The sequence below is a fragment of the Talaromyces stipitatus genome, genomic scaffold (genome assembly GCF_000003125.1).
Source record: "Talaromyces stipitatus ATCC 10500 scf_1105507295555 genomic scaffold, whole genome shotgun sequence".
NCBI classification, from domain to species: Eukaryota; Fungi; Ascomycota; class Eurotiomycetes; order Eurotiales; family Trichocomaceae; genus Talaromyces; species Talaromyces stipitatus.
In genome coordinates this window covers 3460092-3473343 of record NW_002990116.1, presented here as the reverse complement: position 1 = coordinate 3473343, position 13252 = coordinate 3460092, and the positions used below count along the sequence as shown (strand labels likewise).

Below are 13252 nucleotides of genomic sequence, written 5' to 3'. Positions count from 1 at the left end.
TATTTATGCCCCTAGACTAGCACCAGCATTAGTCTAAGCACGAACCATTCCATGTGGAGTCCCTAAATTCTCCAAAGCGATCGATCGCCTGCATCAGCTATTCAATATTTCGATCTTTTCCCATGACGATCCCAGCTGAAGAGCCGTTCATAATCAGCAGACCTTCCCTGATGTAAATTCCGTAGAATTGATTGGCTCAACACTGCATTCAGGCCGGTGGTTCGCTGAAACTCAGCTGAATAGCGTGCGTCTTTAGGTAGTTTTAAACTTCCCCTAGAAAGTGAGGCCAAGTGAATAATTTTAGGGCTTGCCAGCTTGGGGGTCTGGGCGGAGTCTGAGGACTGGTCCACTGCGGCATAGCCCGTGGGCTAAAGTCATCTATAGTTGGTGGTTCTAACTTCTTCCCGGAACGGTGATTGATCTGATTTGTTTAGTCGGTTGACCGACTTGTCAAGTCGAAGATTAGGAAACGTGCCAGTGTGGAAGATATGATTTGTATGACTCTGCCTACGGAGTGCATGGAATACGAAAGTACTCTGATAAATATGCAATGCTGCAGCAATCGAACTCGTCTTACTTCTATGCCATGACTAATCAGAGTACTAGGCAAACCTTGGTTACCATCATAGCGATAATCTATCTATAGCTGAGCAATAACCTTGCAAGTTCGCGCTTCGGGGTAAGACGAAGCTACTTTCCAGTCTATACGTAAAAGCTGAGGTATATGGGTAGCTGAACGTACCTGAAGATTGTAGCTGACATACGGACATTATTGATCATTCGTAATGTCAATTTGAAGTTCATTCCTGTCAGGCAGTTACACTTCTACTTGCACAGCTTGTTCCTCTAATCCTTTTTTGGTTCAAGTCCGTGGAACCCGAGTAGGCCAGCCGCAATGTGGTATATGCTTGACAACTCGGTTCACGTACAGACCGCCAAGAGTGGATGGTTCCTAGTTCCTACTGCTGATGGACTTTATAAAACTATGGTGCAACTATACTTACGTACATTCAGTACTTCAGTACTGCCATCAGATGAGTAATCCCATATATCACGGCAACTATCCATAGATGGTTTCAAATACTGTCAATTCTTTGGAGTTCCCCTGACCGTGAATGTGCAGTGCTATCTACTGTATCGAGAAGCAGAGAAGAGGACAGGAATCAGTCGGCCGAAAGGCGAAACTGGTATCACGATGCTCAACATCTCGGAAAGGTCACTTTCCCAATTTGGCAATTGTAAAGTGTGGGGTAAGCATCCCCGCATTTTCTCTTCTTCATAAATGAGAGAAGTGATCCATCATCCCGTTTATTCTTCAATCAACCTTGGAAGAACCATCACAATGGCTACTCCCTCCAAAGATCGAGTTGAGCCAGGCTCAGTCAACATTCCAATCGGAAAGTATCCATCGACAGTCCCATTAGACCCGTCCGGGTCACCACCGGCGGTAGAAATTGCCTCCAAACTCGTGGAAGACTTCAATCAAGCCCTGGCCAACAAAGATCCTCACGCCATCTCCCAATTATTCTTTCCAACCGGTTATTGGCGTGACCATCTCGCTCTCTCATGGGACTTTCACACGTTATCTGGCCGAGAAAGTATTGCCAAATTCTTGAGCACGAACGGTATACGAATTACCAAAGTCGAGCTTGATATATCAACGGCTGCTCGAACACCGCATTTTGGACCTATCGACGGCGGGCTGGGAGAAGCCAATGGCGTGGAATTCTTTATCAAATTTACGTCTGATATTGGGTCTGGAAATGGCGTGGCGAGGGTAGCTGAAGAATCCGCCGGACAATGGAGGTTCTTCTTGCTGTCGACTACACTGTCTGAATTGACCGGTCACGAACGCCGGATCAATCGGCTTAGGCCAAAGGGGGTGGAGCATGGAGGGGATCCCAACCGACAGAATTGGAAAGAGAGACGTGCTGCAGAAATTAACCTTGAGAATAGGCAGCCGCAGGTTATTATCATTGGTAGGTATATCTTCAAGCACTCATTATCATATAACTAATGTAGACATAGGTGCCGGCCAAGCAGGACTGACTGTCGCTGCATCGTTGAAATTGCTTGGCGTTGAAACTCTCATCATCGACCGCGAGGACCATATTGGCGACAATTGGCGAAACAGATATCGACATCTCGTACTTCATGATCCCGTCTGGATGGATCATTTACCCTATATGCCCTTCCCGCCAACATGGCCCATCTTCACACCCAAGGATAAACTTGCAGATTTCTTGGAGTCATATGCATCGTTCCTTGAATTGAATGTATGGACAAAGACGAATTTGACTTCATCATCATGGGACGATAGCACAAAACAGTGGGCTGTGACAGTCGAAAGGCAGAAAGAAGACGGGAGCAAAGAATCTCGCACTTTTAAACCACATCATGTTATTCTGGCAACTGGCCATTCGGGTAAAAAGAACTTCCCTACCATCAAAGGCATGGACTCTTTTGCAGGTGACCGACTTTGCCATAGCTCCGAATTTACTGGTGCGTTCTCTCAGACGGATTCAGCAAAGCCGAAAAAAGCTGTTGTCGTTGGTTGCTGCAATTCAGGCCATGATATCGCGCAGGACTTTTACGAAAAAGGATACGATATCACCATGGTACAACGCAGTTCGACTCTAGTCGTCTCATCTACTTCCATCCTCGCAGTGTACGTCAAAAGTCTCTTTGACGAAGACGGTCCCGCCACCGAAGACGCGGATTTATGGATTCAAAGCTTTCCCGCTGAAGTTTTCAAGGGTATTCAAATCAAAGCCACAGATATAGCCGCCACCCAAATTGACGCCGAAATCATTAGCGGTCTCGAAAAAGTCGGATTCAAAGTAGACCGTGGTCCCGACGACGGCGGCATCTTTATGAAATATTACCAGCGTGGCGGAGGATACTACATCGACGTCGGAGCGAGCCAGTTAATTATTGACGGTAAAATCAAGATTAAACAGGGACAAGAAATCACTCAAATCTTACCGCATGGTATTGAATTTGCCGACGGCTCTGTCCTGGAGGCTGATGAAATCGTGTTCGCTACGGGATACCAGAATATGCGGACAGAGGCGAGACATATATTCGGTGACACCGTTGCGGATCGTTTGGGTTCTGTTTGGGGATATGATAAGGAAGGAGAGTTTAGATCTATTTGGAGACCGAGTGGACATCCGGGGTTTTGGTATATGGGTGGTAATCTGGCGCTGTGTAGGTATTATTCGAAGTTGTTGGCTTTGCAGATTAAGGCTATTGAGGAGGGGCTGAATACGGTTCAAAACTAAGCCATGGTATCTTCATTCAGAAGTCTATTCTCCCGAGAAATACCGATTATACCTGGTTACTGTTTTCGCCAGAGTTTACGCCTCTGGACTCTGTATCCTCTTCACCGTTCTGATTCTCAGCCTCTTCTATCTTCTCCTTGAACGTAGTCGGATGTCTCTGCCACGTCCCCAGGACACATATCAATGCCAACCCCGTAATACCCATATTAATGTCCAACTGCGTCACAAACGCATTCGCAAATGGCCTCCGTACAGTCTCCGCCTGTTCCGGCGTAAGTAATGTCATGGCAAGCAACGAATGTCGTAAACTATCAATCTCGTCTGCTGGCACAACACCTCGTAGGTCAGAGATGAGATTTTGATTCAGGACAATGGTGGCAATGGCGAGGCTGATGTTTCCACCTAGAAGGCGGGCTTGGGACATTAGACCTTGTGCGGATGCTTCATATCATTAGTCTACCCAGCAGGAATTGTTAGTGATTGAGGGGAAGAGAATACCGGAATCTCTCTGATCAGCATGAAGTTTAATCAACACTATCGTTGTGGAGAAAATCATTTTAAATCCAAAACACATCAAAACCTCGAGACCGTATATTTTTACTGGAATGGAATGACCGGAGTTGATAGTGTGCATTATTCCGGTGCCGAGCATGATAAAACTGCAGCCGGCGAGGAGGGTGTAGAAGGTATTATTTCTTTTGACCGATGCTGTGCCGCCGATAAAGGAGCCTGTATCATGTTAGTAATGAGAAAGGGGTCTGAGGAGGATGGCAGCTGACCGAATGCTGACGGCCCTGAGAGAGCTAGAAGGGATACGCCGGCCATCTATGCAGAATCGCCATTGACGATTTGAAAGCGTTCTGGGAGTTGGATTAGGATAGAATAGAAGACGAATCCGACGCATGTTGATACTCTGCTCTCATCAGTCTCTTCTTCGGCGAAGATTTGGAGGTCTTACAGTATGGTAGACAACATAATCCGATGCGTAACAATTCTAGCCGGGAACAGTGGAATAGTCGAATGTTTCCCCTTGGAAAGATAGGCAATCCACAACGCAAAAGAGGCAAATATCACCCCGGCGAGAATCATACAGGCGATGAACGCAGCCGAGTTCCAGTTCATTGACCCACTACCGCCTTCTTGTAATGCGGTGATGAGTAGTGTGCAAGAAGCGAGATATATCAAGCAGCCAAAGAGATCAAATTGTTTCCAGGTAATGCGTCCTTGGTATTTGATATTGGGACACAAGAGGAGAAGAAGCAGAAGAATAGTGCCGCTGATGGGGATGTTGAACCAGAATACCCAGCGCCAGGTGGAATGAGTTGTTATGATGCCGCCTACGACGGGGCCTCTGCTCATCATGATCAGTAAGTTATAGAGACAAGACGCAGAGAGGGAGTCAGAACGCGTACAGAACAGCAGATATAACAGTCACACCCCCAATCAAACCACTCATCACGGCAATCTTCTCAGGGGGGGGTGATCTCTGGTAAAACTATAAGAGCCATGGAATATAACCCTGCACCACCAATACCTTGCAAGGCGCGAAAGGCAATTAATTGTTGGATTGTCTGCGCGCAACCGCAGCCTATTGAAAATGCTGTAATGAACGCCAAAGCCTATTCTTTTGTCATTATCACTGCATGCCGGGTTGAAAGAGGCGAAAGACGTACGGCAATAGTGGCCCATTTCCTACCAATAACGTCACTTATTCGAGAAAATGCTAGTGCAACTCCTGTCGGTATGCAAATCAGCAAGTTTCATAACTAAATGTGAAGAGAGATCAGGTATAGATGTACCAAGATAAGTCAACATATAAGCCAACACCACCCACTGGATGTGCATAAAGTCATTGAAATGGTCGCCAATAGTGACAAGGGCCGTGGAGACGGCCGATGAGTCCATAATACTCAGGATAAGTCCGAGATAGAGACTCGATTGGAGAAGGTAGAGACGCCATCCGTACAGATACTGTCTTTGCTTCGTCGGTTCATCATGCTGCTGAGAGGATGACGGCTCTTCATTGGGGACAGTGGGTTCTGGGACTTGATCTGGTACCCTTATTTTCTCCATAATAATGTGCCTCTGCCAGGATGCTGATATAGTATAGAAGGAGATGTTAGACCGATTCAGAAGATGAGGTTGTATCAGCTGCTCAGGAAACCGTATACTGTATCTGGCTAGGATACGAGCACATATCAACTGAACATAGTATTAGTCGCAACCTAGTATATAATTAGATACCGAATTATAAAGAAAACAATTCTAAAACTCCGGTGGGCCATCACGACTATATAGGGCCAAAGGATCAGTCTAACCCAATATGGAGTCCAGTGCGAGATCGAGTCAGCCAACGCAAGACATTCGGCGTCGTTCAGCCAGTCAATCACTGAAATTAGTTCCTGGGATTGGAGGAATGTCGGATTATATAAGGATTTTTGATAGGATGTGTTAACCATATGTTTAGGACAGACACCGTATGCTATGGATTTATGTAGCCCTAATTACCCAAGTACGGATTAACCCTGAATAACCCTAAGATGGTATTTACCCATCGAGGCCTGTCGGATTGGTGTGTTAACTCCGGTCCAATCCTGAGAAATTGTTTACAAGGATGGTAAAATAAGAAGTGACTAGCAAGATTGTGTATGTATTCTCCTTGTCTGTCCTCTCCGAGTACATCAGGTTCCAAAGCCGGGTTTATATAGATATTTTGCCAAGATGTGTAACAACTAACAGAGTTGGGGTTCTAACTGTTCCAAGGAATACGGTCATGATGTCTCAAGTCGAGTTTCAGGTGCACCAGGTGAAGTTTTATATGTTTGAGGATGGCCTTTTGGATTCTATTCCTCGTTGGAAATCCGGATTATCTGACAAGGCCCGAATCTTTGAGCATCATTCTTCCGAGTGACAGATTCAGATCTTTGTCTCGAAACAAAGAGATTGAGCGGATTTGAATTTATCTATTTATTCATGTAGATTGGCAGACTGACTACGCAATTTACTAGTCATATAGCTAGTGCAATCATTTGCCCTGAATCTTTCCGGTGTATCTCCTTGATTCCGCCAATGCGCAGCCTTGAAGGCATCCAATTCCTTAAGGGCGAGACACACACGTTTGACATTAGGCACAAAGTCCAAATCCAATCTGTACACCACAAGCTGATCAACTGTAGGAACTAGCACCACATCCGCCATGGAGATAGAGTTGCCAAAGGAATAAGACTCTCTTTCTGAGCCTTGCTTGACCAGCAAATCCTCAAAAGCTTCGAATCCATCGATAAAAGACGGATGAGCAAGGGCAACCTGGTCGTCGAGACTTTCTCGCAGAGCTCTTACCCGCTGCACGATACGGAAGTTTGTCGGGAGCTGTGTATCAATAGTGATGATATTGGTCAAGTCGCGTACATACACCCGATCCGACATTGCGCTGACGGGCGGAAGTAGTGGGTATCATCTGTCTGGGAAACATTCCTCAAAATACTCTAAAGTAGCCATGGACTGTCGGATGATAGTCTTTTCGCCTCCGTTGCGCGGAGTGATCACCAATGTGGGCACGCTAGTACTGGGGTTGAGGTCGTTTTTATATCCGTCTGTACGGTGCTCTTTCACGCTAAAGTTGAGATAGGAGTACTCGAGGTCAATGCCCTTGAGATGAGCGGCGATGATAATCCGTTGACAGCATGAGGAACGGTAATAGGAGTAGAAGTGAAAGGCGGCTTCAGTATCTATGACGAGTTTGACTGGTTTAGTTGGGATACAAAGAATAGGAATTGTGTTGAGTATGAGATTTGGGAAACGGTCTGTTTGTAGAAAGGCCGGTCGAAGAGTTGGTGAAATAGATATGCTGCTGGTTTATAATTGGCTGGCAGATTGATCGAAAAGTGCCATCAATAAACCCCCAGATTTTTCCTGACCCTATATTGAGCCCCTGTGCGTAGAATTGTATCATTAAATATCACTGAAATATAAAACATTGATCTGCCAAAAAATGTTTCGAGGTCTTCATGCCTTCGAGGTCATGCAAGGCGTGCAAGCAGTATAGAGAACGCAAGCTCCGGAGAGGCAGTTAATTGATTGCGAAATACTATTTCTTCAAGCTTTAGGAATGACCGCATTGTAATTTTCTCATTCCAATTAAACCTAGTAAACCATTAGTAGACGATTGCTAACTACAAAGACATTTCCAAACCGAAGCATGGAGCGGATTGTAGCATCTGGGTATGTCGAGAGGCTGTAATCGAAACGTCTATAGCGCACCATTCTGAGTGAAATCTGCTGTCGCCGCCATTTTGTATAGATTGCCAAAATCAAGATAAGGAAAGGAGCTGTTTTCGAACTATCGATCCGGCCATTTTTTTCAAAGAAGGCCAAGTAGGGTCGATGAAGTTTTATAATTCCTGAATAATAGCTTTCTATCAGATATAGCAAAGGCTTGGCACGCTTGCCTATTAGGATTCTGCCGGTTTTTCCGAGTTGTAATTTTCACTTGTAATTACAGGCTGCTAAAACTCTCCAATATGAGGTCAGCTCATAACATGAGTCTACCCAAAACAGATACCGTGGTTAAGAGCAAGCGAAGTTCACATACCCAATTAATTGAATCGCGATATAATGAATAAAGTCAACCAATCACAATCCGACACGTTTTATTATATAGGAGTTGAAAAAAGCGGTAAATATATAACCCAATCAAAATGTGTTCGTGGCGATAAGTGAATATATTACGAATAATACAACATCGAATTCAGTCTTAACGACGGAGTGCTCGATTAACTTATCTGTGGAGTTTATCGCGACGTCGGAACTCCCCAATTCCTTCAAATTTCCTCAAGACACCTTGCAAATACTTCAACTTCGAGAGATAACACTGAAGTAAGAACAATATGCCAACCGATACCCTCAATATCATCGTTCTCGGTGCTGGGGTGGCAGGTCTCACGACTGCTCACAGCCTCCTCGCCAAATTCCCATCTCACCTTTCTGTCAAACTAAACCTCACCATCATCGCCAAACATCTTCCCGGCGACATCAATCAAACAGAATATTGCTCTCCACAAGCAGGCGCGAATTGGCGCTCCTTTGAGAAGGAACTTAACCAATACGGCCAGTATGATAAAGTTGCCTTTGAACGCTTCCTGCAAATCGCGCGGGAATCACCCGAAAGTGGAGTGAAGCGATTCCCCTTGAGATTGGTGTATGGCGATGAAGATGATAAGCGGAGAGAAGAATTTTGGTTTGAGGAGTTGGTTGGTGGGATTGTTGATGTTCCGAAGGACAAATTGCCGGAGGGAGCTTCGTGGGGTGTTGATTTGGAGACGTTCATATTCAACCCGGTTATATACTGCAATTGGTAGGCTTATCGTGTAGGCTTGTGAGGGACCAAGCTAATATTACGTAGGTTATTTGCAAGTCTGATCAAGAGAGGTGTGAAAATTATTAGACGCTCTTACGATCATGTTGATTCTGTGGTATCTGATTTTCCAAATACGACTGCCATTTTCAATTGTACAGGATTGGGCTCGAGGTATCTCGGTGGTGTGAAGGATAAGAAAGTGCACCCAACAAAGGTTAATCTTTCCTACAACGCTCTATCCCGTGATTTCATTGACTAACACCATTACAAGGGGCACACAATACTGATATCAGAACCCAAGAAACCTCTTGAAAGAATGTACGTCTGGACCCAGCCTTCCATTTTCCCACCCGGAGAATTCTCGCACGTCTTTCCAAGACCACTTGGCGGTGGAGTCATCATCGGTGGCGTACGTCTAGACGACGATTGGAACGACTCCTTTGATGAGTCACGAGTCGAGCGAATCAAGCAACGAGCTTGTCAACTTGCCCCTGAATTGGGTAAACCGGAGGACCTGCAGGTAGTGCGGAACAATGTTGGCTTGCGACGTAAGTGAAAATGTTTGTGCTGATTGAAATATTGGTGTTTTTGACAGCACTGACGAGTCTTATGGATCCAGCGAGCCGCGAAGGTGGCGCAAGAGTTGACATTGAAGATCGAAATGGGGCGTGGCTGGTCCATAATTACGGTGCTGGTGGTGCTGGATATCAATCTTCGTGGTATGTCGCACAGGAATTGACAACTCGAGAAGACCTATATGCTGACTCGAAGAGCAGGGGCATGGCCGAGCATGCGGTTTCATTGTTTACTCAGAAGTTGGGATTGAGTCTGGATGCCAAGCAGGCAAAGCTGTGAGAACAGGAAACCTATCGGTAAGGCTAAATAGGCACCCCCATGTTTTCACCGGGTTCCCCCTTCTACATGAAACAAAGTCCAGCCGCTTGCATATATGATACATGATGACATCGGCCCTTACCTGTGTGTGCAGAGTCATGTCGGTGTCTCTAATGTGGAAATGTTCAGCAATTACCTCTCCTAATAATAGCAGAGCTAATTATATCATATCAAACAATGAAACCTGCTCTGATTCAAATAGGAAGTCATACTACAGAACATTCTTTCACAGAGGTCGGTGACCCTTTAGGGCTACCGAGGCAGAAGGTTTTAATGAGATCAACAGGACGTCAATATAAGGGTCTTACCGATCCGATCAGACCCGCTACTTTAATTCAAAAGTGCATTCTGATCGTAATGCAATTGGATCTCATCGGCCAGTGCTGACACCCAATGACAGGATGACGAAGAGCTTTTGATACCGAAGCATTTCATCGGGTATACCCAGTACTCCAGGGTATGGCCATTCACAAAATCCCTGCACATCCACGTGAGTTTCTGGGTGGATTCTTTGAATTTAAATCTCCAGGACGCCCCATCCAGAGTGTGGTTTTGTTTGATATCAGCCCTTTGAGCCTACGCCCAGCTATGTTGTCTGGATGCGTCTTTTGTGTGAACTCAACCATCATTATGAGAGTGGCGATGTCTTTTCCACTGACCAGGATATTCTATTAGGCAATCTTTTGTTCTATATTTGTCTCTCACTGGTGGAGATCATAAAACACGCCTTTGTTCATTGTTTGATATAGACGTCACTACTTCATGTCATTGTCTGATAACGGTGAAGAATTTTTTTGAACATAATGCTATCCGAGAGAAATGGATTCTGCCTAGGGGCCTGACTTGAGCATAAATAGAGCCTTGCTCCCCCTTCCTCGACTTGACTTTTCTTCCTCATCATAATCCCCCCCAAAAAAATCAAACCTCCTTTTCCTTTCCTTCCTTTCTTTTCTTTCATTTCTTCATGTATCCTTTCTTCTTCTCTTTCTTTACTCCATCTATCCTTGAGGCTACATGGCATATCTTCATCCACTATCACTTCACATTTTATGTATCCCCAGTCATGTTTCTACAATCATGTTTCTCTAATAATGTACCACAAGAAATACCCAAAACTATGCTTGCTTATCCTGTTTCCACAGCCATGTATTCCCATGATCGGAGAAGATCCATTTGACGCTATCACATATGGAGCAAAAAGAAAAGATGGCAGGTAAGTCAAGCGCAAGAACATCTTTTTCCAGATTCAATAGCTAATATACCTCAGGACCAGTTGCTGCACCAACATTTGGACGCAGCCAACAGAGCTGGGGTTCCCTCTGTTATTCATTATTGCAATCTGTAGAAAGCTCATCGAGATCCATTTAGGAAATTCTCAAGCCCACTTCTCAATTGCAATTCAATCCACGACAAGAAGCACGTCCATAAGTAAGTAAAGAGCAGTCCCCTATGGCTTAGAGTCCGAGAGAAGAATTCTGTTTATAATGAGTTACCATAGCATGGCAAACTTTTCTTACCACTGCGAATCTATGCTGCCTAAGGAAAGAAAGTGACATAAAGCTTCTTGTCCAAGATCCAGAATATACACTTACCGACCCTGAGTCCTCGGCAATGGATCTCTGCGTGATGTCTTGGCTGAAGAAGTGATTGAAGACACTAGTACAATGGCGTTGCCAACTGACTAGAGAGAAATTTATGGGTTGTGTTTTGAATTCGCCCTGAAGAAAGTGACCAAGACCTTCTCCTATATCATTACACATTCACTTCGCGCTCGAATCCGTACATTGTTTCGTCGATGATGTGCTTCAAAAAAATTACTTTTGCTGAAGCTGAGGATTGCGAAGCTAACAGACCTTCACCTCATTTTCTCTTCATCTGCTGTTCCATCACAGTATTCCTTCATTCCATACGATGCCTTTCCCAGAAGATGAACAGAAAATGTAGAAATCTCATTTTGGGCTCGTATCCGGTCATGCAGACTTTCTTGAATTAGAAGTCTGCCTTCGTTTCGGTGAGTACTTCATTTCCTTGCATCGATTATCGCTTCTCTTCCTCACACACAAAGTAACTCGTTTGTAGGCTATGGGAGGTAGATGGGGGCTCATATCTGGTCATGCAGACTTTCTTGAATTAGAAGCCAATGCCTTCGTTTCGGTAAAGTACATTTTAATTTCTTGCATCGATTATCACTTCTCTCTCACACAAACTAACTTGCTTGTAGGCAACGGGGGCCAACGATGTATGGACCGATGAGAAAACATTTATTGCCTTTGTCTTTTCGACGAATCGCAAGAAGCTCGCCTGCTGAAGATTATTCACTGAATTCATCATCGAATCTGCAAGCACAACATTAGCCACACCAGCCCTTTCATGTGGCGGACGGTTATTGTCTTGTCGCTCCATGACCTATTTGATAGAAACAGTGTCCTGTTGAGGCAGTCAACTACAGCGGCGAACATGGAGGAAGAACAAGTGCGTCAACTTCTGTCGCATGGTGTCTCGCTGAACCATTTCCCACATATCCTTGTAGCCGACACTTGACTTCAATCCTAGACAGAATGATCTCATCAGCAGGAAACAGGAAGGAACTGGAGAGCGGCTAGTCGAAACAAGTGAATATCAGGAATGGCCCTGGGGATACCATGCTCCGTGCCCAATGGTCTCTGCAATATGAGCCGGCCACAGAGAGGGAGAAGAAGCACAGCAAAATTGGCATGGCTTTAGTGTTCAAATAATTTGGACCTTTTTATCGATTTATGCCTCATCCGTCCTCACTGTCAACGCCACTGGCAGACTTCAGTCGAATCGAAGGTTACTACAACGTCAATTCATGGATGGACTGAGGTAGACAAGCGCTGTGAGAACCAAAAACAGGCTCTCTACCCCTCCGGCTGTCCTGAGGACAATGACACCGTCGAATGTCGTCTCATGGACTTCCCTTAGTTCCAACTGCGTTGGATGCTTGGCGCTACTGCCTTGTGGACGAACATGCAGGTTAATATCGGCCTTCGCAACTGGGGACGCATGTCGCCGTATTTTTCGCGCCACATGGCTGCGTGTGTTGTTGGGTACGTCTTCTTACATGATTTATCAATGATCAGTGATTCAGTTGCTAATCGTTTGAACAGTCTGACTATTTTACTCTGATAGCATGGACTTGGTCACTCTCATGTTCGCGTCCATCAAGGTGTGGTTGAGTGTTATCAGTATCAGCTGCATGTTGTGTGCCTGCCTCGTAAGTACTCCATGGCACGAGCATTGATAGGTGACCTAGTTGCTGACTAGTTCCTGACAGCTCATTCTTGATGGCAGAATCAACCGCCGCCAGTGCGAACTATTTCTGACGGGAGGTAGTTCGTATCCATATGTGGACTTGCGGCCATTAAAGAGCTTCTTCCCAGCCGTATATACTCTCCGATAGAGTCAACGATTGATATTCGATCTACTTGCGTTCCAGCTGTTAACTCTCAACCCACCAGGTATGAAGTGCAACGTCGGTCCAGAGAATAATATAACGGACTGCCTCAACTACCGGTTCCTGGCGATGAGATTCTTGCCGTAAGTAGTTCTTCAATCAAAAACATCGATATGTGATTTCATTACTGACTCTTGTTTGAACAGTCATTGCAACCAAATTGTTTAATGTTGAAGGATGGTTTGCCCACCCCTGAACGGCTAATACTTGAACCAAGCGATTATTCGTCGATAGCGCGAGTAT

General features: G+C 45.2%; 4 protein-coding genes across 6 annotated transcripts, besides 1 other annotated feature; 2 read left to right on the top strand and 2 right to left on the bottom strand.

The window, feature by feature from the left end:
* The first annotated feature begins 1317 nt into the window (after nucleotides 1-1317).
* On the top strand, nucleotides 1318-3592 carry TSTA_123670 (flavin-binding monooxygenase-like protein). The gene is made up of 2 exons (XM_002482585.1): nucleotides 1318-1979; nucleotides 2029-3592. Exons 1-2 carry the CDS (start codon nucleotides 1343-1345, stop codon nucleotides 3282-3284), a joined length of 1893 nt encoding a protein of 630 aa, XP_002482630.1. The 5' UTR covers nucleotides 1318-1342; the 3' UTR covers nucleotides 3285-3592.
* Nucleotides 2054-5357, bottom strand: TSTA_123660 (efflux pump antibiotic resistance protein, putative; the record flags this gene model as incomplete). Its single annotated transcript, XM_002482584.1, has 8 exons — nucleotides 2054-3725; nucleotides 3783-4013; nucleotides 4064-4109; nucleotides 4131-4197; nucleotides 4243-4635; nucleotides 4803-4903; nucleotides 4958-4976; nucleotides 5119-5357. The coding sequence occupies 8 exons, from the start codon at nucleotides 5355-5357 to the stop codon at nucleotides 3331-3333; spliced, it is 1491 nt and encodes a 496-aa protein (XP_002482629.1). The 3' UTR covers nucleotides 2054-3330.
* Nucleotides 5358-6251: 894 nt separating this feature from the next.
* Nucleotides 6252-7575, bottom strand: TSTA_123650 (Maleylacetoacetate isomerase, putative; the record flags this gene model as incomplete). The annotated part of the gene is made up of 3 exons (XM_002482583.1): nucleotides 6252-6714; nucleotides 6769-7012; nucleotides 7545-7575. 3 exons carry the CDS (start codon nucleotides 7573-7575, stop codon nucleotides 6252-6254), a joined length of 738 nt encoding a protein of 245 aa, XP_002482628.1.
* Nucleotides 7576-8039: 464 nt separating this feature from the next.
* TSTA_123640 (D-amino acid oxidase, putative) lies at nucleotides 8040-9882 on the top strand. Of its 3 annotated transcripts, XM_002482580.1 has the most exons (7): nucleotides 8040-8637; nucleotides 8686-8854; nucleotides 8912-9188; nucleotides 9260-9359; nucleotides 9417-9512; nucleotides 9664-9768; nucleotides 9821-9850. In XM_002482580.1, exons 1-5 carry the CDS (start codon nucleotides 8171-8173, stop codon nucleotides 9493-9495), a joined length of 1092 nt encoding a protein of 363 aa, XP_002482625.1. In that variant the 5' UTR covers nucleotides 8040-8170; the 3' UTR covers nucleotides 9496-9512; nucleotides 9664-9768; nucleotides 9821-9850. The 3 variants fall into 3 exon arrangements, with proteins under 3 accessions (XP_002482625.1, XP_002482627.1, XP_002482626.1); XM_002482582.1 differs by having other exon boundaries at nucleotides 9417-9882; XM_002482581.1 differs by having other exon boundaries at nucleotides 8912-9200; nucleotides 9417-9882.
* A 575-nt stretch (nucleotides 9883-10457) lies between these two features.
* Nucleotides 10458-10540: a sequence feature (GA-rich).
* Nucleotides 10541-13252: the final 2712 nt, after the last annotated feature.